This window comes from Triturus cristatus, chromosome 4_2 (genome assembly GCF_964204655.1).
Source record: "Triturus cristatus chromosome 4_2, aTriCri1.1, whole genome shotgun sequence".
Taxonomy (NCBI): Eukaryota; Metazoa; Chordata; class Amphibia; order Caudata; family Salamandridae; genus Triturus; species Triturus cristatus.
The window spans coordinates 664,125,836-664,150,807 of NC_140586.1; the positions used below are offsets into that span (position 1 = coordinate 664,125,836).

At 38.7% G+C, this 24,972-nt stretch overlaps 1 protein-coding gene across 13 annotated transcripts in view; it reads right to left on the reverse strand.

The window, feature by feature from the left end:
- NFIA (nuclear factor I A) overlaps nucleotides 1-24,972 on the reverse strand; it is a 775,047-nt gene that overhangs the window by 176,825 nt on the left and 573,250 nt on the right. For 2 of the 13 annotated variants that reach the window (XM_085602458.1, XM_085602463.1), the window contains exon 5: nucleotides 6,619-7,668. The exons of the other annotated variants lie outside the window; for them this stretch is intronic. In XM_085602458.1, the coding sequence (XP_085458584.1) occupies nucleotides 6,869-7,668 (800 nt within the window). In that variant the 3' untranslated portion in view covers nucleotides 6,619-6,868. Of the gene's footprint in view, nucleotides 1-6,618; nucleotides 7,669-24,972 lie in introns of those variants that run through there. 13 annotated transcript variants of the gene reach the window in all.

A 24,972-nucleotide genomic window follows, 5' to 3' on the forward strand; every position in this document is an offset into this window, starting at 1 on the left:
TGTTTACACCTGCCACACAGGTGTGCGTGGCGCAAACTGGAAAATTGCGCCCTATCTATAATAGGGCCCCTGGTATGTAAAATCAATTTAAATAAAACAAACATTAAATAGATTTGTCACAGAAGGGAAAGGAACTATTTTTAGGTGGATGTGAAAAATGTGCACAGGCTTTGTCAGTCACTTAAAGTGAAGGGAGCCAATAGGTAAAGTGGGCTGACTCATCATTGCCCCATGCTGGTGTGAGTGGAAGCAAAAGGCGTATGGCAATTTAACAGACCAAATATCCCTCTAGGGATGTATATTTTGTATGAACTGTTAAGAAAAAACAATTGCGTGACGAACTGCGCAAGCTCTCTCAAAGGCCATGTTAACAAACACGGACTGCCTCTGTCTTGTTGTCTTTATTCTTTTAAATATACCTACAGAGCTGAGGGTGGTGCAGCGAGTAAACCTAGTTTAGGATTATTGTATTTTTATGGAGTGCTTCGAGGGCCTTTAGAAAATTATCTAAATGCAGCACTGTTCCGCAGGGGGCTGTCTTCCCCTTTTGCCCTAAAGGGTTGTTTCCCTCTCTATATGGCTGCACAAATGGGGAAAAATGCACACGCGAATCTCGGTCCTCGATTTGAAAAAGTTTGTCATATTAAAAAAACTTCAAACGAAGGAGAAATTCGCCCGCCCGTCCGCACTCACCTTGCTCTGTCCCGGCTCTGGCCGCCCTATCGTACTTCGGTGAATCACAGAGCTGAAACTGGGTCACCGCAGCAACGAGGGGGGGGGGGGGGGGGGGCGGTCAGAGGGCTGTTTCACTTTCATTCACTCTCCACATAGCAAAAGGCAACTGAAGTAGGCGGTGAGTGTAACCTGAAATTGAAGACAGCCCAGGGGGATTTCCACACTGCATATGAACGTGCCACACTCTGTGCAGGACATTAACCTGCACAATATGCAAGGCCTCGGCAAACCATGCATGTTCATACTCAGTTTTCTCTCTACAGGTGACAACAATGGTGGAAACACAATATACTTGATGTTGGTGAATACAAAATATTACACCTAATGGCCTTTGTCATTTTGCGAGAGGACTCGGGTATTAATAAAGGTAGAAAACATGAAAGGATTACATTTATTGCTATTATCAGTTATTCGTGCTAGAAGCAAGAGGTTCGAAGTAACAAGAAGAGAACACAAACAAACGTAACTTGTTGACTTTGACATATCGTCTGCATAGCCTCCCCTGCACATCTGCCACACATCAGAATGTGTTACATAGCGGTGCGTTGATCTAACGCAATGCAGCGTCTGTCAGGCAGTGGCACAGCGTGGGTGGTGGGCCACAGGGGCAGCTGCCCCGGGTGCAAAATTCGTGGAGGGCGCTAAACTTCTAAAGAAAAGAAATTCGTACGACTAATTATTTTGTTTATTTTTATTTTGCACCAGGAAGTGCTACCTACCGGTGCACGGGCTAGGGGGCGCAATCCTTGCCTTGCCCCAGGTGCTGGCAACCCATGCTACGCCGCTGCTGTCAGGTGTCACTACTGTATCATGGTATATTGTAGGATTTACACTTCATGCTTTATTGTGGGGCCAGTTACCTTTCCAGAAGGAAAATGTTTATTATACTGAGCCAGATACGGCTTGCCAGAATGCTACAGCTCTTCCCCGTAGCTGCTAAAGAGAACATGTTTTGCTGTAAATATCACACATGTTGCCAAACCCGCTCTGTCCAGATGGTCCATGCATTGTGTCAGAGTCAATGTCTCTTGTTAATGGGAGGAGGATCATTAGTCTGTAGCAAGGGATCCGCCAGTTCCTTTGGAAGGGCATTATTCTGAAAAGCCCGCATTATCACATTAAGCATAATAAGCCCACATCAGAGATACTCACACAAGTATTTTGAGAAGTTTTTACACTTTTGAACAAACAATACAGCCTACAGGACTTTAATTCTCAAATGACACAGTTTGTCTCCCTCAGATGACCTTTTGGCCGGTCATAAGATAGCCTTGGGTTAAACATATGCTTATGAGTTAGGCTCAGCAATGTTAAAGTGCATAAGGGGCTCATTTCCAGCTCAGTGGTAAAGGTGCATTCATTAAACATTTTGAGATGTCCCCTCTGCCTGGACCACGGTTCTCCCCACTTCATTTGGAGCCACGACTGTGTTTCGGATGAGACAGATAGCACTGCTGTTGGAAACACCCTGTCTCCAGAGATGCCACAAATCCAAGTCCAAGACCAAACCACTCATGTGTTGTGCCTGTCCAGGATGTGGAACAAAAAAACTGTCAACGACCCCACGTGGTGGGAAAAAATATCCAGTGTGTCAGATCTATCGATATATCATGGCCCAAAAACAAACCACTCATTTGGGGTTTGCTGATAAAAAATGAAAAGGATGCCGGAGAGCTTTTCATTGCCGCAGTGGCACGGTGAACCGGCAAATACTTGCAGTTTTTGACAAAACTGCTCCTGCCATGTTGGCGGAAGCAGTTTTACCAATAAAAGGCACCACGACACTACCAAAAGTGGTGAGCGGTCTGCCATTGGACTGGCAGATGCCGTGCATTTTGCATGACAGCTAAATGGAGGCACGCCTACAAGACATAAATGAGGATCTTAGTATTTATTTTTTCGAAGTATACAACCTTAGTGACATACACAGTTTCACTATATGCCTGACATGCTTATGGATTGGATTGGATATGGTTTTTGTAGAGCGCGATAGCTACCCGCAGGCATCCTAGCGCTTAGCCAAGTACAGGTGTATGGGCGGGTCAATTTTATCTGCTGAAGAGAAAGGTTTTTAGTTTTTTCCGGAAGTGCCGAAGGTTGGGTTCTGAACGAATAGAGATTGGGAGGGAGTTCCAGAGCCTTGCCGCGTTTGTTGAGAACATTCTTCCTCCACTCCTTTCTCTTTTGAACCTGGGTCTGATGACTTGAAAGGTATGAGTCGACCTAAGCTGTCTGTTGGGGTGACAATTCTAACTAAGATTCTTAATGGACTCCAGGTCATCTTGCTCTAAGCTAGAACTAATATGTTTTTTTCTAATCTTAGTTTATTAGTTAAGCCAGAAGTGGAGGTATTCATTTTGGAGGGGCATAGTCCTATCAACTCAACAAACCCACTGTGGTTGGGTAAAAACACAGTCCTGAGCGAACCTCTGCTCAACCCCTGGTAGTTTTTGTTCATTCAGCAGACACTCCCAAGAGAAGTGCATGGTAAGTTCAAGCAGTGCCAACAAAGTTAAAACACAGAATACAACACACTAAAATTACCAAACCAATTTAGAAAATTAGAAAAAAGACTTCATGAGTAAAAAGACACCAAGCTCATCAAAACAGGTTAAGGGTTACAGAGATATTAAATGTTAACATTTTAAGGCAATAAGCACAAAGGAAAAACAGCTGTTCTCAGTGGACTGGAACCTAGGGACAGTTTCAGACCGCTCAAGATGGAATGGAGGTCGGATACACCAAGTCAGTTGTTCTGGTCAAAGGTTTACCTTTAGACGTAGCCTCAAACTGCAGAGAAAACTTCCTCAGGTCCTGCAGCTACTAGCTGCTCAGCGCAGGAGGCTAAGTACCCGGTCTCTCTCCAGCCAGGTATTCTACAAAGTCTAGTTCTCTTTAGTCAGCTGAACTCTCTTGGAGTCAGGAGACCTTCTGCTTTTCGTGCCACTGAAGCAGGTAAACAGGAGAAACATCACTTAACCCATGGAGAGCAGCAGGTCCTGTACCAGTAGGATTCAGGAGCCATGAGTCCTTGTGAGACTTCACTTCTTTTAGCAGGAGTCATACATCAGGGTTTTTCTTCCAGCAGGGCCTACATCTACAGATTGAGTCTTCTCAGGTCCAGGAACGTTCTGAGAAGGTGGTGGTGGTTGATGTGCCAGATTTATCTTGTGCACTAGTCAGTGAATGAAGAAAATCTGTCACTCATTCCTATATATTTTCTTGCAGTTTCCCCACCTACGTTTGAAGCACTTGCTCTTTGCCTTACTGTATAATTACACAGGATCTCCTGTTTCAACATGGCAGGACCCAGCTGCCACCAGGCATTCCTGTCTTCCGTTTATTGGCCACTACCCTACCTAACATGCGCAACACTGATTTCCCTCCTTACTGTCACTGGAAACCAAGTGTCAAAGAGTTCCATGGGAATGAATAGGGGAAGCCTTCCTGGCCATCTTCAAATCAAAAAAGAGGTAGTGCAATAGCTTCCCTTTGTTCTGCCAACTGTTCCTGACACTCCCAGACGGCTAACCTCTGCTACGGGGTCAGCAGTTATCACCAATGAGCTTTTTTCTATGTTCCTAGGGAAGGCACTGTCCACAAAGTTGTTAACTCTCCCAGCCAAAGATGTGTATTACAGCTCTGAAGGTGTGATGAGTAGCAGAACAGATTTAAAGGCAGTTCTGGCCAAAGGCCTCCTAATGTACATTTTCACAAAGTTAAGTTTCTGCTTAAGTTATCAAAAATTTTATTTCACCGTTAAGACAGGTATAAAAAGCTAAGCAGGAAATAACTCTGAAGCATTTTTCTAGCCCTTTCCTCAGTGGAGATGAAAAATAAAGTTTTGAATAACAGTCTTCACACTGGTAAAAGTGGACACTTAGGAGAAGTCACCCTTTTTGGTGCTGATAGCAGTTTATGATCTTCATTGTGCAAGATACCAGCACCACTTTATATCTGTAAAGTAGGGACATTTAACATAGTCTCAAAAAACTGTTTGATTTAAACTGAGCAGGTGAAAGCCCCTGGCAATCTCTCAGGAAAAGAACAATGTAAACGAGGAAACGTACATAGCCTATTTCGGTGCAGAGATAAGATTTTGACTTCCAAAGGAGAGAAATTGAAATTAAACATGAAATTTAAATAAAATGTAGGATTTAAAGACCTACAAAACCCATGCTGCTATACAATTGTGCTGGGCAATGGAGCTTGTTTCAATCTGTCTTGCGTGTCAGAAAAAAGAGGTACTGAGGAGTGATACTTTCAGGGGAAGCATGCAAAATAAGGTGTGGTAAAGAGTGTTCAATGCATGTTCGTCTTTGCTATAACATGGCACTGCAGCCACCTGTTGCCTAAGGAAGACACGCAGAAGGACAGCAGACATGACAGGAGCTGCTGCTGTACATTTTACATGAAGCCACGATTTTGCCAAGAGGACTACAATTGAAGGAGGGTGAAAATAACCCCATCCCCACATCGAGTGAACCCCGGCTGGGGTCTGGGATGTCATGTTACATAACTAATGGATACCGTTTTGGACACACCATATGTGTCTTTTTTTGAATACATTTAAGGCTGCCCTTTGGTCTGTTTTAGTCCTGAGGAAGACCCGCCATGATGTATAGTGAATAACACTTGATCACAGGGTAGAAACGTCAACGACATTACATTATATCCTATGTCAGCTATCCTTGGAATATGTAAAGAAGATATAAGGATACACTGAACAAAACATTTTTGGGACATTTTGATTATTTGTGGTTTCAAGGTCTCATGTTTGTGTATGTGATCACTGGGAGATTTGTGATTTTCACTATGTATATGTTAATGTGATGTTTTCTTTATGTTCTCTGGACAGCCGTTGAAAAGAGAAATATGAAAACAGATAGATATACATGTTTTGATATATGAAAAATAATATATTTGAAAAAGTTAATGGTTGTGTTGTGTCAGTGGTTTTTAGATATTATTTTTCTTTAAAGATTTGTGTTTTTTGAGTAGGAGAAGTTTCCTACATGTTTGAGGGATCATTTATAGGCCCTTCTAGTATTTAATGTTTAATGAAAAACATTATTTTACTATTCCCCTTGAGGAGATTTCGTTCAGCCGACAGAACTGTTTGTAGCTCATAACTGCATCCCCTGGTTCTGCGGGAGACAGGGTAACCCCATTATATTTAATGGTAAGGAAGGCTTCGGCCATAACGTAGAATGGAAGGGCTAAAAATGAGACAAGAGAAAAATAGAAAGCAAGGTAGAAAATACTGTCTGAAGATACATTTTTAAATACGCCATCCAATACCATGATATAGACTGGGCTTTTGAGGGTTTATTTTTTTCTGGTGAGGTGCAGCTTGAGCCCCACGGCAAGATACTAGACCCAGAGAAGGATATGAAGACTATGTTAGAAAAACAGATAGGGATGGAGGGAAATGCTTGACAGAAGCACAAATCCCTACGCTCAAAAGCCCTCCAGAACTACTGGGACTGAAGTGGAAAATGTCAAGAATGACATATGATCCAAATTTTTCATGGAGGTGGTAGTCAATACACAGGGCAAAAGTCAAAAAGACTTTGTAGGAAGAAATTGACAACAAATTCATTTTTCAAAAGCTTTAAACACACAAGAGCAGTCATGGGTAAAGATGTAAACTCAGTAGGCATGTGTATGGTGCCATGTGTACATAGGGAATCATGTAGTCGGGGTGAGTTTGGTGGTGTTTATACAATTTTAAATTCTCTATTTCTGTTTCCATGATTTGTGGATTTAAACATTAGATCACCTAATACACAAGGATATGTCAAAAAGTCAATCAGTCTAAATCAACCCCATGTTTAATTCTTTATTTTTACTGATCAATAAACAGTCACACACAAATTAAAATGTCCATCAATATAAATGTTTATTAACATACAGACCGTGTTGGCAAGACACACATTGCCACTCCTGTATAAGAAATATACTAACAACACAAATTGAAATGCCAGTATACAGACATCAGCAGTTCTTCATAATGCTTTGGCATGAAAGCTATTGTAATATGTGAAGCGATAATCACTGAATAATATATTGCACAAAAGTCCCTTTAATTATCATGTCATGTGCCTCTACCACTCTTACCTCCCACCTCTCTTTATGGCTGCTGAGACAATGGTTTAGTACCCTTGCCAGATGCTTGTGATGATGCTGCCACAAGGGATGAGAAGTAAACTTGGCTTTCCTCAGCAGGTATTAATTTCATTGCTAACAAAGTGTATATATTTTCTTGTCTTTGCAACAGTTCACCAAGTTTTTGGAGGTTTCTGGTAATGCCTCCATAACTCATCATCAGCTGTCTCATAGCTCTGTTCGCCATTACTAAATTATGAGTTAACACATTCCGACTCTCAACAGCCTGTAATCGTTTTCTTTTTAACTTTAGGGATTCCTTGTTAATCTTATTAACTTCCCGCTGGAGGATATTTTGCTTCTCCAGACTACTATTAAGTTTCTCAAGGATCTGACAGCATATTGACGGGGTATGCAATAGTGTTTGCTCAATGTGCCCTAGTTGGGGTATGGTTTCGGTCTGTTCAGTTCCACTGTGCTGCATTTCATTGAGAGAAAACCTTTGCTCCGCTGGACATTCATTGGGAAGTGGGTGTTCTAGGATATAATCCACACAGCTCTGTCCAAAAGGCAGTACCTCTCTGCTCGAGTATTCAGTGGGAGAGAGCTCTTCTAAGCTGTAATCTTTAGAGCCCTCTGCTAATGGCAGTACCTCTGTTGTATATGTGGAGATGTACAGGGGTATATCCTCCTGTGCTCCATGTTTTGACAGTGTCCTGTCCATAAAAGCTTGCCTTGCGTCAATCCTTTCTTGCACTCCCTCCTGTGGGGTGGATACAGTCTCTTCTCTCACTGGCTGTTGAATACAGGCTTTCGTTCTGATATCTGCGTAAGAAAAACCAGTTGCACATAATAACATGTTCTATTTATGAACATAAACTGTCTACGTGTTTGTGCTTGTAAACACACATATGCCTTAAAACAGTCATATGGCATTATATACAGTGCACCATCATCTAAAGCATACAATATTTTTTCACAATCTTACAACAGGATGATAGGTACCTTCTATTTACATATAACATGATAATAAATGCCACACATCCTTGATAACCCAACTGTGTGGTCCTGGCTGCAACACCTCTTTATTACTAATTGAAGTTAGCTTGCAACATTGGAAAACATTTCAAATCAGGCAAATGGCAATGAGTTATTATAAAACAGCAAGTATGGCATTCTTGATGCTTTCTCTGTACATTTAAGTAATGGAACTGTCTCCACGTGCTTTCCAGGTGAAGGGAAGACCATCACTGATCATTGATTTGTGTGTCCTTTGTGTTCCACATCAACTGAGGACTCTCCAACTATGCCTGCTACACCTCCCCTAGAACCCTAATGATTCCATCTATCCATAGTATTGATTTTAAAAAGATAACATTCATTAGAAGATTTTGAGAAGGAATTGAATATATCAATTTACATTTAAGGCATAGCAAATTTTGATGTCAGAAATAAATGGTGATGACTTTTGCTGACATGGTCACTGTCTGATGGACACTCGATCTATGATTGCGTACAGGTATATTTATGGGTTGACAACACAAATTTATTAGCAGTTGTTGGAATACATTTTGTTTCAAAATAAAGCTTTTCTCACACTCAAGGAATGGAAAAAGTATTAGTTCTCAAGTCAAATCCTTATAAGATTATACAAGTGCATGTAATGAGAGTTTAAAGCACCTTTCTTTATTTAGCGCTGGTTATTGCTGAGTCACTCACTACACAAATTAATTTTAAACAATTGTGCCAAAGGTACTGATTCTTCTCATAAGAATTTTACATGCCATGGTTGTGGGCATCATGTTTGCATAGATCCTGTTGCACTTAATACAACCAGGACTATCTCAGTATTTTTCTGCTATATTCCAAATTTCATCAGCTAAGTATGCTGGCAATTTCAATAATCTTTAGCCTCTCCAGGTCAAAGAAGAGGTACATCTTTCTTAATGGATACTCTATAATGCTAACTAAAGATTGATTTTTCATTCAGTACCATTTCCTATTTCAAAGTAATTTAACTTGCTTCAGTTATTTGTAAATGTGCATATTTAATGACCCTAATATCTCTGTCATACAATGTCAAAATGAACAGAACGTTTCCCATTTTTTCAACGGGTTACTTACTAGCTATCTTGGCACTATCTTCCAGCAGCCTATTTTTAATGTGGATTGTGAGAAAACTTATGTGAACATCATCTCTCTATAAATAAGCCGATAGGGCAATTGGATTGCTTACTGATTCACCTTTTAGATACTGCATTTCAAAATAGTAGATTCTTGATTGTGGATACTGCTTATTAAAATAGCTGATTTTTTTGACTGAAAGTTGTCATGGATGTTCAAATGATAGCATATTCCAAATAAAGATGAACCTATTTTTAAAATGTGCCCTCTCACCGGTTGAATTCCAACACAGACTTTACATGCTGAAATCAAAGTAAATAATGCCTAGTTCAATATCACAATGGAATAATATATCACTTCTTGAGGCACTAAAGTGTTAAAAATAATCTTGGTTTCAAGATTTACTTGAATGTTGCAGGGAAATGCTTATTAACCAACTCACATATCATTCTCAAAAGCACCACAATAAAAAGGGGCAGGGGGAAGGATCTGAGACATTTAATTTCTTCAACAAGAAAATCTTATCAGAAGACTCCAGTGCAGAAAGAGCTCCCCTGAATTCCCATCCATGTCACAAAACAATTCAAACTGGATGTCTTACTCATAATGCATTCATCTCAAATTCCCTCTCTACCTTGCAGCATGTCTCACTATATCTGGTGCAGACAAAGGACTAGAGAAAGAAATCACTCATCCTGCAAACACCAAACTGGAACACTTCCTTAGAACTAAAGCAGTCATTTTCTGGACCTTTCTAACTCTCTTCCTCCGTCTGTTAAAATGCAACCTGATTTGCTCAACTTCAGGAACCTTCCAAAACCTATCTATACTGCCTATGCCTCAACTACCATGTTTGCTAATTTACCTAGATGTCAACATCCTTTCCTATTGTCTTGCTTGCAATGGTTTTTACAATGGTTTCACACTCTTCAGTTACTACTCTTCTGCATTGTATCTCTACAGAAAACATAAATAAAATAAAAATATACATTTGGTTGACACAATGCAATCTCCCTTAAGTACTCAAAGTTTGTCAGTGATGCAACCATACATTCTCACTGTTCAATATTACTTAGTTGGTTACAACCCATAGTAACTTGATCTACCCCTGGAAACACGCGTTTGCTGACCAGTGGTGAAGCTCCAACCCCATAGTTTACAAAACTCAGCACTCTCTCTGGAGTTGTGAGTAAGCATGTAATTTCTTCCTGGAGATTTGGACGTAAATTAATATATCACTTTTTACCAATTCTGTATGAATTCATAATATAAAGTAATTTTTAGTAGAGCCACACGCAACTAGCATTGTCAAAAACATATACAGCATGCTTAGTCAAAAACCAAATAGGGTGCGTTGCTTACATGAGACTATTTATAGGTTTTCACTAAGGGAATGAAGAAGTATTGTGGTTCAGAGACTAGTCGGACTAAGAAAAAAAAATACTTGGGCTTTTCTATCAATTTGAAATTATTGATTTTGTTCCTGTTTGTTGAATCATCTTTAGATACTGCACTATCTGTCACTTAGAGATTATCTTTCCTAGCCATTTTAGATAGCGCTAGTTACAGAGAACTGACTTTTCTGAGATTCCTGGAGTCAAGATCACACTGAAAACAGCAAGATCATCATGAGCAAGAGCGTTTACTACCAATCAGGTAAGTATCCACTATTCCGAGCAGAGTTAAACTCAAATCTAGGGCTCACAGAGTATATCCAATCGACCTGGGTTTTGGGAAACAAAAGTACATTTCCACTGTGAAGTGAAAATAACAAATGAAAAAATGCTCAATTTCTACCAGAATGCAAAATTAATAATACTGACCTCTGTTATGCTAAGAATTTTAACTTGACCAGAATTTATGGTGGAGATAATGACAGAAAGAAAAGAGAAAATCACCTGGCAGCATGGGCCAAAATTAGGCAGGCGATTAGAACTAATAATGCAAAAGGATGCTGAAATTATTTTTCTATACATACTAGTATGTTCAAATGAAATGTCACCTTTAAAATAACGGAACTACACGGGCAACAGCACAATCTCTAACTTTCATAGTTAAAATCAAAACCCAATGCTGATCTCTCAAGTACCTTAACTAAGTATGAGAGTTAGAGTGATTAATGGATTGGTTTTTCGCATTAAAATTGTGTAACAGAAGCCTGAAAGTGAGAAGAACCTGGCTCAAATGCAGATTTTAAGTCTCTTTAAGAATATTTACTCCCAACAATATGTCCGGTTTTTCCTATATACATAAACACCAAGTTTGGTACGAAATTATGGTGCAGTCACCGTTATGTACCAGAAATATCCTTGACGTAGTCCATTATTGCATTGAACAGAAAGTCACTTTTTGTCATTGCATCGTACTGTTATTCACCAGCTCTGAGAGGTCACTGGTGGTAGATAATGTGATACTTACATAGATAGTGCTACAGAAGGAGAAAATCTAGATGACACTGCTAGATTTAGCATGGGTTATGTGCTGTAGGTTAGGTGACCGACTTAAATCCTTCTTTCATCAGCTTTAATCTAGGCAAACACAACGTAGAATGGGATATGGTATAGAATCCTAATCTGCATCCATATTAATGGAACGCTTTAAAGGTTTACATCATGGTACTAGTGCAAAGATTGATGCAGGATTAAATGTAGAATTGGCTGGAGCATCAAATGAAGTAGGGAGTAAAGAATGTGTACAATGTGTACCCACACATTTCAATTTCGGTGAGTGTCTTGTCAAACATTTTTCCTTTTTTGGATGTGCTTGATCCCACATTTGGATGTGCTACTTAATGGAAATCTAGAAGATTAATGTACCACAGTTGGTCAGAAAGGCTCTTGTAAAAGTGAAGAGACTGCACATAGTACTCACCAAAATAATATGTCTATTTCCTGATCACTGATAGTGGATTTCTAGACTCGCAGTTTGCTGAAAGCTTGGTGATGAAGAAAAGGTTATTTAGAGACTAGTAAGTGAGTGAAGCGCTAAATGTTTCTTTAATTTCATAATAGATGAGAGGGACTGCAAACTTTTGAGCTTTTTTACCTACCACCCTGATATCTACAATTTACCTTATTTTTTGGCATGTGATCTTTATTGAAAATTAGGCCTCCAAACTTTTGGTTTATACAATGTTTTGCATATCAAATATTTTGTGCTAATGTACAGAACTCCTATATCTTTCATCCGTGTTTTATGGCCATTTCCTGCACAAAAGACTTAGTCAGGTGGAAGGTGCTAAATAAATCAATCATCATTCATTTTCTAACTGTGAATAAAGGGAAGGATATATTAGAGAGTTTATCACTTAAAATGATTGAGAAAATCATTCAGATCAAATTAATATTTGGAGGGTGTATATGTGTAAATTGAAAGCCAGGCTATTTTCTTGGAATCACATTTAGGGTCATATACAGCAGTACTATGACTGACCCATTAGAAATATTTCCTTTCTAAATATGGATAGCTGGAAATGCGGCGCTAAAAAGGATGAACAATACAAATCTATCCTTTATTCAACATCAATTTGCTATAATATAGGATTTCAAAAAGAAAAATTCTGATTGACTGTTGGACACATTCTAGATTGAAAATGTGTGTAAAGAGGCAGCACTCCAAACACTAGTTATGCCATTTGTAAGATGTCTGTAGCAAACTCAGATGATGGTTCTTTTTGATTCTTGCAGTAGATGACGCTTATATTAGTTTAACTTTTGAAATACGTGTATGCTTATTTGATAAACTCCACAGGAAAAAGGGAAAACACTGAATTCAGATTCTCATATGTAAAAATGTATTCCAAGTAGAGACAAAGTAGTGAACAATTTTAGAATGGAAAACGTATACTTTAATTTGGCAAGATAAGTTCACAGAATAAGGAGGATAAGTCTGTCTCTTTCGCTAAGAAAACAATTAGATCCATGTGTTAATGTTAAGCTACAATCTGCCAAACATAAATACATATGTTACTAGCAATGTGTCAAAGTAGATTAAATGTTGTAAGTATTCTGAATAGGCATCACATATTCGAGCGAAAAATTTAATAAGTACGAACAATATATTTTAACTTTCTCTTTGTTGGTTATGGACTAACATGTGTAGTCATACAGCTTCTGTGTGTATATTATGAATGTAAATATATCTGTGCTCATACTGTAAAAAAAATCTAAATGAAGATGACTGCAATCTATGGGATAATGCAATGATTGGTGTGTTAAAGGAAGAATGAAAAAATTGATTTAAAAATTAATTTACAGTTATATTTGCATATTATTATTAGGCAACATCGTTCTCTGTGCCATCTTTGTTAATATGGATCGATTCCTTCTTGGGAACTGCATCTCACCATGCCTTTCTGTCCTGCCAGCTGGCACCCCTCTATGAACCACTCGATTTTGAGTACTGCTGGATACCATTTTTTCAATCTTTGCATAGTGTCACTGTGAGAGCTGCTGAGAAAGTACCTCATTTAATTTCATCCACATGATGATGCCTAGCAGTTATAAGTGTGCATCAAAGATCTAAAGGATAATGACATTGGATCCAGATCTTGTCTCGATGATACTGAGTTTAATTGCATGGGAATGTGCTTTCTGGGTAAGTATCTTACTCTGGCTTCTTGGGAAATAGACCTTGAAATGCTCAATTGTAGGTTGTCACTGATCAAATCGTCTATTTTGTCTCTCATAAGCCCCTTTGCAATTCCATTACTGAATTAGAATAACATATATCCCTTTGAATTTTAGAAGGCATGGCAGACAATCACTCTAGTGGTCTTTCATCAACCATCTGAATGCACTTTTGATACAATATTTCTACAAGCTGCAAGTCATTCAGAATATCCAAGTGCAACCCGCACATCCTTGGTGCTTTGTTAGCTAACGTCACTTCTCTGGCAACATTTTTATAAAAGAGCATTTTGTCCTGGCCAATTTGATTAGTGAAAAAATGGTTGCATCTGTAAATATAAGAATATGTCTTACAAAGTTTAAGAGACTTTTGCCACAACAAAGAGGTTGATATGTATTCATGTTAAGCAATTTTGTCACAAGACGTGGGGTCCATCTATTAAATAATGTGGACTGTTTTGCAACAGGGCAGTTATACACAGCTATTATGTAGAAAGGAGCTATGTTGCGTGATGAAGTACCACAGGGTTGGAGTCCTCAAGGTAAGTTGAAAAAATAGCACTGTCAAATAAGTTGCAGGTGTACCCTACCAGCATAAAATGTTGAGGACTAGCCAGCAAACCGTTAAGTATCATTGGTGGATGTGTTTATATGCATGACATAACAGAATGTCATTAATAATTTACAGGTGTGCAAAATTATGCTACTAGATCGTTGGTTTATGGGAATGTTGCAAGACTTTTTTCATCGGAGCACACTATTTGTGTTAAACAAAGGTCTTTCCAGATGCCAGTAGGAGACAGATTCAAGCGGAAAATTTCTGTGTAAACTGCTCCACTGTGTGCTGTGCAAAACACTATGCAAAATTGTGAAATGTAAAATTGTTACATTTTGAGATTCTTTGCAAATTTTGCGCAACATGAAATTTGGAAATTATGTGAATTCCGTTGGCATAATTAAAATTTTCTCAGTCATATGGGCAAATCACATTCATAGCATTTTATCCATATAACTGCAAACACCACATGTCTCTGTATCAAGTAGATTCTAAGCGGTCCACCAAATCTGATCTAATCACGGTGTACTGAGACACATAAAATATTATTTGCTCAGTAACTCCACTAAGATCACAGGGCTCATCTGGACATGAAGTAGGCAGACTTTAAAACTTTTAATTTCTTTTCGCCTAGACAATGGGCCAATTTTTTAAGAAACATGATATATGGTCCTGAGAAGCATTCTATGAACCCTAGAAGAAAACCTCTGTATCGGACATGACCATTACCAACCCTAGACAACCGGAATGACGCTGGGTCAGTCGAATCACAACTGGCTAATTCATCCATGTGTGTTTCTATATTGGCATTACCGACAAACCAATCCATTGAAGAAAACTTTCAAGTGAACTGATCAATCTAAGGAGGGCCTCTCCTTCATCTGCCCTGGGCTTCAGGAGTGGTCATGCTCAAGTGCTTTGTGTGAACAAACATGAAACAAAGGGAAAATGATTGATATGGCACACTTTGCCTCAGCTCCAAGATGCATGAGGACAAATAATACATTACCAGCATTAAATGGGACAATAGAAGGTCTTAGAAAGGGGTGGTGGTGGCATAGAAACACGCGTAAATGTTTTACAGAGCCAAGAGTAAATAAAATACATACTAACAATGTGGATGACGCAATGCATAGCAGAATAGAAAATTCAAAAATGGCACACCGAACTTGTAAAAGTGTTTTTTAGTAAGTTAGTAAACCAACCAACATGATTTAGAAAAAACAATTATATTACCTGGAGACAGAAAGTCTGTGCAAAACACCCAGAAAACCACATTAGTGAATAACCTCTTATCATTTTAAATATTAACTGGAAGTCAATACTTAGCCAAAAAATAACAGTTTTTGCCAGGTGCCCATTCACGCCTGACATGGCAGGAATGAGAACGTTTGAAATAGAAATGTACGTGATATCCTAGTTTTGTTTTGGGCCTTTTTCCCATTTACATGTTTTATTATAGAGGAAGTTAAACCCTTTTTTAGTATGGAATGGTACTTAGCCTTGTCCGTCACTTTCCCCGCTACTTACTGTTTGTTTTCTGTTTTTCTAAACATTTCTGCCCACTTTCTTTTTTCTCTGCCAAAGTTAGGTAGAGCGTGTGCTGTTTCACACGTCTCTCATCAAATTACATCACTTACTAAAAATAACAATCTGAAGTGTCAATAATGATTTCTAATTCCACTTTGAGTATGTATTTCATGATATTGTCACTCTGTAACACATAAATAAATCAGACAGATTAGCCAACTTGTTTTGTGGGGTTACAGACTTACAAACAGGTCAGTAGAGATGCCTCTTATCTCAACATAGCTACATTATACCAAAAAGGGAGGATAAGAGCAATATGGGGATCAAATAATAATAGTATCTGCATGTCCAGCCACCATATCTATTAATATGACTTGAGAACTCACAATAACGTGATCTAAATGCAGACATCATATCTCCTTTACGTATGGTCACAGTCACATTGAGGGGCAGGAATATAGTCCAAATTTAGATCATTTTACTGTATTTATATCTCCCTAAATGCTGCATGAAAAGTGGCTTCAAGTCATTTTTCCTAAGGATTCACTATTTATGCAGAATAAGCATGGTAACATTTGTATTTCACCCTACTCTCCTTTACTACTCTAACAGTACTGGGTCCTTTATGATTAGACAATCTGCAGCACTTTCATTTACCACAGAGAAAATTATCCTCTAACAAATCTTTCTCCGCCGATAGGAGGGGTAGAAATGAAGGTGGCCAAACACCACGTTACTTGTCCAATGATAACCATTAATTGACAGTCAACTCACTAGTTTGAGATCAGATTTAGGTACACCACTCTTAAAACCATGCTGTAGAAATAAAGAATAGCAACAGGAAGACCCAACCTCCTGAAGAAGTTAAGTTGAGTTAGGATTAAGCAGACCAAAAGCAGTGCAACAGCAACACAGAACAAAAGAAGTAATACTTGATGTTCTGACAGAGCTTGCCGATTCTCTCTTCAAGATATTTAAGTTATTAGCAACAAGCACAGTTTGAATGGAAGTGCCAACAGGACTCAATAATAGACTCCGACATGTATTTTGTTATTGTATTAAAGATTCAAAGTTCATTGCCACAAACAATCTCTTGAGAATTCCAGCTAAAAATATCACAGCTTGTATAACAGTGCCAATCTTTTAAGCAGGCTTTCTCAGATCCGAATCAGCTTACAGAGTTACAGAGTCCCACCACCATTAAGGCAGAAGGATAGCTCATAGTCTGACAGCTCAAATCCAACGAAGAAGGGCAAAGGGTTCAAATTTAAAGTCCATTTAAGGGCAACTCCATTAGCATAAACAAGGAAATAAAAGAAATTGAAAAATGGAAAAGGTTCGACGAAGAAGGTTTCAGTCCATCTGATACTGACTGTAGCATCAGCAAGGCAGTCCAAAAGTAAGAGAAAGTTCTCAAAAATCAATCAGCATAGCATCCAGGTCTCAGAGTACGAAAAATCTGAATGGCGTGTTGCCCCTCCTTTGGGGTTCCTTCTTTTATTATGTCTCTAGTAATGAACAGTGATGTGGCATCACACCACCATCATATGTCCAGCTTCACATTAACCCCTTCGGTGCTCATGACGGAATGGTTCCGTCATGACCCACGGTTGAGCTGTGCTCATGACGGAACCATTCCGTCATGACCACGCCCGCGCAAGATTCCGCCAGCACAGCGGCGGAATATGAGCAGCATCGAAGGGGTTAAGTCATCTAGGACAGTTGCAACAGTGAGATGCTTTCCCAAGGTGGTCATGAGAAATGAAAGATTGAGAGTCCACATAGGCTCAAAGTAATCATATTATAGCAATTACTGAAATTCTGTTCCCATAGAAATATTTCACAGTGAACATTAAAGAAACGTTCAGAAATGTCAGGGTGTACACATGTACAGTACAAATAAAGCAACATTTTACTAGTGGTAAATGGCCTATTATATTAACTCGGGAGAAAAGCCAGTTCTGGAGAAAATCATTATCGAAAAAACCTTTAAGTTAGCATCACACGTTTAAATGAAATAAGCTCTAAACCAACATCAAATATAATGTAATTAAATCAATTCAAACTGAGAATATACAGAACTTTAAAAATTATTTACATGATAATAGCTAATGTTAGGAATACCCTACAACCACACATTTTCTCAACATTCATATTAGTGTATAATTTTTGTTTTTCATTTTTGAAAAACTATAGAAGCTCTAGTATTACTATGCGAGATTTCAAGGTTGTATCATGTTTCTGCATGTCTTTGCACTGACTTTTCTAAATGGGCATTCTCAACAGAAAGCTTTACAAACACTAGGCCATTTAATTTAATCAATAAACATTAATAAACAACATTTTCATAATAAACTCTTATTAGTACAACTTTACAGTGCTTCTACTACACTGATCTCATTTTCATGCGTCACTGTGTCAAACGTGTGTAAAGTGTACATTCAGCTTTTTATGTCTTTAATAAGTAAATGAGTCATATATTATGATTTTTAACACTGTGCTACATCACTATGAAACAATTTCTTCACACTTAAAGATGAACACCTCAGCAGGGAGAGAAAAAGAAGTCATCCATAGGCAACTGTTGTAGCCACATTTCATAATATCAGAGATGTAGTAAGGCATGAGAAAAGTGGACAATTGCCTCCTCTCTGTCTAGTTCACCTCTCTCTAGTTCTGTATTTCTGTTCAAATCTTTCCTTCTCTAAGCCTACTTCTACTGCTGATTCAGTCTTTTTTTGCCCAGTGTCATCATGAGAATTTTTGGGGCCCCAGAAAGACATTTTCAAATGCTTTTGTCTGAACTCCATTTCTGAACACTGGGTGATATAATACAAACTTAACAGGGGGCCCCAAAATATGTCTTGCCTGGGGCCCCAAAATAGCTGCAAAATAGGACTTCATTCCATGACTAATATGTATGTAAAGAGGTGCCCAAAGCATGTGGAGATCCATTGTATTGAAGCCGGTGGACAGCCGTGAAAAAACCTGGCTAATACTGGCTGACCGCAGTCACTGCCCTGTAACAGATAGTCTCAATTATCTAAAGGGCCAATAACAATCCGTCATGTAGTCAATGCTCAGAAAGCTGAACGTCCATCACTACTTGCTCTGAAAATTTAACATTTCCCTCTGAAGGATTAATAACGGAGATGTGGCTGCCATAGTCAGACAAAGAGTTTAGTCCATCAGACTAAACCATACCATGTTTATCTTGAAGATATTTAAATACTAAAAACAAAGGATGTGTGTAATGAGGACCAGTAGCTGTCAGTTGTGTAGTCTATTCAATTAGTCACTATTAAACGATTAACCATTCATAAGAGATGGTTATTTTGAGGTGTAAACATATTTTAATGCCTTGCATCCCATCCACATCACACTTGTCCTATTCATTAGTCTTACAAAATTTGCAAATGTCTATTTTCTTTAGTCCTGGCTTCAAAAAGAGAAAGCCAGACACCTGGCTGCCTGAGGCAAAAAGTGTATGACTCTGAGTGTGAGCTTATGTTAAGTACGAAGTGAGGTTTAACCTTGAAGGGTGAACATTATTTTATCTGTTCTATTGTATTGTCTATCAACATTTTCAAAACGTGTTCCAAAACAATACCACCAAATAATAAAGAAATTCAAGATGCATATAAAAATATCAACCTAAGAGGTATTTGTCAGACTGTCCTCCAAAATAACACATTGTCATGACTGTTTCTTGATTCTTAAAACTCTGACGCATACAAGAAGAAAACTTCTGGGAATGTGCCTTATAATAATGCATTTCCACACAGTGGTGTAGTAATTGTTATCATATACATTTTCTACATAAAGATACCCATCCCATCACCAACTCTTAAGAGTTTCCATATTATAACCTGCAGTTTCAGCACAACTCACACCTGTGTTTAGAAGTGCTTAGAGGTCACTGCATATATTTGTAAATATCATTTAAATTACAACTTTGTCCCTTGTTACCAGTAATGTGGGCACAACAATTCAGCATTAATCGTTAAAAAAAACATATCTTCCTTCTGATCTGTGTCCCTATTACATGAATTCCACACCTGAGTTTTATCACTTGAGGAGAAATTATGCATTTAGTAAGGACAGCAATGCAAATATGACTAATGTGATGAATATAAAAAATGGCACTAAAAATGCAATTATATGTACGTTAGTTCAGTGTAATCGAACAGAAAATACCTCTAAAAAATACCTCTACCTAAAAACTGGTGGTAAATTTGAACACAACCCCATAGGAGTGTGTAAACTGTTAAATAACTTAATTAAAATTAATCTTCAAGAAGGTCATGGGTCAATAATTCTACCTGTTACAATCTATCATTAAATTAGAATTTACATAGGTGCTATCATTATGACCGACTACGTCCCATTATCACCCGTTACGTTGACTGAATAATGTCAGGATGCTTGAGAGAATGTGTATAAAACGACAAATAGGGATACCCGAATGTGCAACGTCAGAATAAGGATAAAACAATTCCTACATTTTTTTATCATGCAAATTTATGCTTACTTAATTTGTTTACTCTGATGCAGAACAAAATAATACGATATGCTGATGGTTTATGTTCTTTATTCAAGACTACATGAAGGAAATCCATACAGACATACATGGTGCAAACTGTGAATGGGAGAATGTTTATTGAATACAAGAAAATACAGTATCCAGAAACAGTGATACCCCTAAACTACTGCATTTGAAATAAAAAAAATCATATACAAGTTGTAAACTGAACTGATCTCTCTTTTAAGATGCAGGCTCCTCCAAGGGGCCAGGAGTATTGCCATAAGTTCCTAACATCCTCTACCTGTTGGGATGGAGGTATCTAAGGAGGGTGATGTTGTAGCAGTTGATGGTTTAGTATTGTCTCTTTGGGATCATTGGGTCTTCTTGTTTTCTGTAGTAAGACAAATGGGGTCCAAATGTAGTCGTAGAGTAGGTTACGTGAGTAGATTTATTAGGTCTTAGTTATAGGATATTCAGATGATAAGTAGTAAGTAGTAGATAGGAGTTCAGCAGCACCAGGAGCAGCCTCCTTGCTGCTCAGCCCACACACTCCAACTGATACTCTCTCACCCACACCAGGCACTCCAGCATTCTATTGCATCACCAGTCACTCCAGCATTCCACAACATCACATATATACTAGCTGAGCAGCAGGGAACAGGTAACTTAGGGTAACAATGCAAAAAATCATGTCCTTTCCCCAAGCATGGCAGCTATACCGGAGTGAGAGGATCAGATGGCATAGTATGTGGTCTGTTAATGAAGATAGTCACAGAGCTCGGTGTGACAAGCGAGACTGCATCATGGAGCTGTTTATACATATCACAGTGGTGACATCACTGTGGATCGATTCCAAAGAAGTTGTATCACTTGTTTCAGGAGTGTCACTGGTGGATGTCAACCTGGCAGAGGTACTTGTTAAAATGGATGCTGCGTTTGATGCAGAAGATGTGGTAACATGGGGTACACCTCCACAAACTATTGTTGTCATGGGTACAGAAGAGGAAATGTTGGACGATGCTAGGTTAAAGCTACTGATGGGTATAGCTCTGGATGGTGCGATGCAGAAGATGTGGTAACATGGGGTACACCTCCACAAACTATTGTTCTCATGGGTACAGAAGAGGAAATGTTGGACGATGCTAGGTTAAAGCTACTGATGGGTATAGCTCTGGATGGTGCGGTGGCGTGAACTTTTCCACTTGTAGTAGGTTTACATTTGGCAGGTGCTCTTTGCAGCAGATTAAGCATTATGGCTCTTCATCTTGGGACTCCTCATGGCGTGATTTACCTGCAAATGCTAAACATATGTGAAATTTTAACTCATTGTCAACACTTCAGTAAACGTGTGTGATAACTATACTTCACGCTTGTATTCTTTAAAATATACAGGGCTCTAAATTTTACAATTGTTGCACAAATACTAGTCTTGTATTTATGTTAGCAAAGATTACTATGAGCCCTTACACAGTCTTACTAAGAGGAATGTCCTCATAAATACAATCAGTTCATGTTTAATTAATTAATTTAAAAAGTGGTGGCTATGTTCAATTTACCCATGCCTCACATGTAAAGCGGTCTTTGACATATCATAGTGAAATGGCAATGCTGAAGGGTCGGTTTTAGTTTAACATTTAAAAGTCAAAAGTTACATATGTTGTATGTACACACTATAACATTATTTTATTAAAATGTACATTGGCATAATTACATTACATTATTTAACATCTGTTAGTACACTTATCTTAAAAGTCTATATGAAATGTCCTTGTATAACTTTGAAATGCCTTATAATCTTAATTTTACACATAACATTATGGACAAGGTTGTAATTTAGCACATACAGCCTATATATTACTATTATAAAATTATATATCCCATGTATATTTAATCACTTCAATATACCTGTTGTCGCCTTGGTGCCATCGACCTCAAGTCACATCCAGGGTGCTGAGGGCCTTCTCTGCCCAGGGCTTCAAATGGAGCTGGGTTGATGGTTCTCCATCTGTAGGTATGGCTTCACATTTGTGCTTTGACACTATGTCCAGCAGACATCTTATTCTCAACGTCACTGGGATATGACAAGACAGCATAGATGTTTCCAGTAAATTCAGTCCGATCCCTTGACCTGGTTTTAGGTGGGGTACTCATCATCAAATGCCCCATAAGTCTGTTTTAATGTTTGAAAACCTCATTGGCCAATATCGCCATCTCTGGATCTGAAACCTTATATTGCGTACTCTGCAGGGGTCCATCAAGAACCTTAGTGGCAAACTTCTTGATGTTTAGATGAGTTTTTTTTAAAGGATGGCAAAGGCTACTTCACATTATCTGTTTGTGTATTTGTTCTCTCAAAATGGCCTCCTCCTAATATTCTCTCACTATGGTGCCCTAATTCCACATAATTTTTTAAGTTTCATATAGTGCGAACTTGACCCTTATAGGTATGAGAGTGCTTTACAAATGTTCTGGATACAATCAGAGGAAACAACAACATAATCAAGGATGGAACAGGGTATTACAGAATACCCAAAGCGACCCCCTAAGGGCCCACAATACAATACCAAGAATACAAACATAATATGCAAGAAATAAACATGAGTAAATACTATGGAATATATCATGACCGGGGATAGAGTTTTTGAGATCTAAAACTGACATTTGTTCATCAGTATCACTGTAACTTCTTTGTTAAAAGAAGCAGTTGAGGGATTTAGTCTGATTTCAGGGGGTAGGGACTTCCAGATTGTCGAGGCAATACCAGAGAAGGCTCGGTTATAGGCTTTCTTTTTATAGAATTTTGAGGGTTTCAGCAGTTAGGTGCTAGTGCTTCTAGATGCTCTACAGCCACCTGATAGCTACATTTTTGGCGTAGGGTATCTCGGGGTGCTGAAGTAAGTGTAGGGCTTCATGAGTCATGCAGACTATTTTTAAATGATTCATTGCCTCATATAGCAGCCAGTTTAGAGATTTCAGATCCAGACTGATGTGATTGTTTTATTGGGATCCTGTAATAAGCCTAGCAGCAGAGTTAAAAGATACCCCTAGAGGCACCAGCTTGGATATGGGTAGACCGCAGAGGGTTGCACTTTTATAGTGCAACTTGAGAATTACTACAGCTTGAACAGCTGACTTAACTTAAAGGCATCAGTGGCAGGAAAGTTCTTATTTTCTTAAGATGTCCATGTGGAAGTTCGCCCCTTTGGTGGTGGAGCTGATGTGCTCCTACATGTTCAAGTTCTTGTCAGGCATTATTCCCATTGATCTAGTTGAATCTCTAATGTGTGGTAAGCAGCTAAGGGCTGTTAGTGGTTTCATCCATTCTGCAATGTACGGTGAGTGTTTGCGTGGGGCAATTAAGAGGAATTCTGTTTGAGAGCGTTTTTTTATGAGGTGATTACAGGTCAGCCAGTTTGGGGTTTTTTGAAAGGTTGTGTTGAAAGAACTAATATCTTTGGAAGAAGAGATTTTCAAGTACAGTTGGGTTTCATCAGTTTACATGTGATAGTGGATATTAGCTAGATTCAGCTCTTCGGTTAGAGGTTCCATGAACATGTTAAATAGAGTGGATGAGAGCGTGGACCCCAGCGAGACCCCTAATGTGACCTGTGTGGGGTTGGATAAGGACATACTGACCTTGATTCTTTGAGTCATATTGTGGAGAAAAGAAGTGAACCAATTAAGGACGGACCCTGATATCCCCATCCTACGTTCAAGTAGATGTAAGAGGCTGTCATGTTTGACCATGTCAAAGATTGACGAGAGTTCGAGGAGGATAAGAAGGCAGGATTTGTTCTGTTTCAACATTGTTAGCACATCATCCACTATGTGTGTGAGCCCCGATTCGGTGCTGTGGCCTTGATGGAAAACGGATTGGAATTGGTCTAAGAGACTGAATTGTTCTATGGTTGCATAGTTGTACATGTGCACATTTCTCAAGTAGCTTAGCTAGGGTTGGAATATTAAAGATTGGGTGGAAGTAAAATAGGTCTGCGTGATCAGCCATGTTTTTTTTTTCCAAATCTGGGCAACCTACCCAACTTTAAGGCAGTCTGGGATCGATCCTTGAAGTAGTGAGGCATTAACTATCTTGGTCCAGACTGGAAGTAAAGACATTTTGATCTCACTTTAGATATTCGCTGGGAGAGGGTCACTAAAGTAGTTGAGAGATTTAGTGCTGATAGAATTCTGAGAATGGAGCTTTCATCAAAGGTTTTGACTATGTAGACTGTGGAGTGTAGACTGAGAGACATGGCGATTCAGTGATCCAGGGCGGGTGCGTGCTAATATGACGTGTGAAAGGAAGGTGCTCCCTAGCTATCCGCGAATCATTTTTAATCTTCCATGTCTTTTCCCTGAAGAAGGAGTCAAAATCCTGACAGTTTGGTTGTGGATTAAACCCTGTATGGGGAGAGCTGGTTTTTAGCTTGACAAGTTCGAACAGTTATATTTTTAGAAGATTTTTTGCTTTATCCACTTGGTTCCTAAAGACATTTTCTTTTGAACTTCTGATGCGTTTGTTGTAAATGCTTCTCGGTGTTTAAGGTGTTTGAGGGACGGTGAAAGTCTCCACAATTGTTCAGCTAATCGAAGCTTTCATCTTTCTGCATTTAGGCTGATATGCTCACATCTCTACACTCTTCCTCTTCTCTCTTTTCCTCGTCTCATCTATCTCCTTCCTCTCTTACATGTGTCCTGGTGTGTGGGAGATCGAATTTTACAAGCTTTATTCGCTCTGATTTTTGGTCAAGATATGCTGATACTCA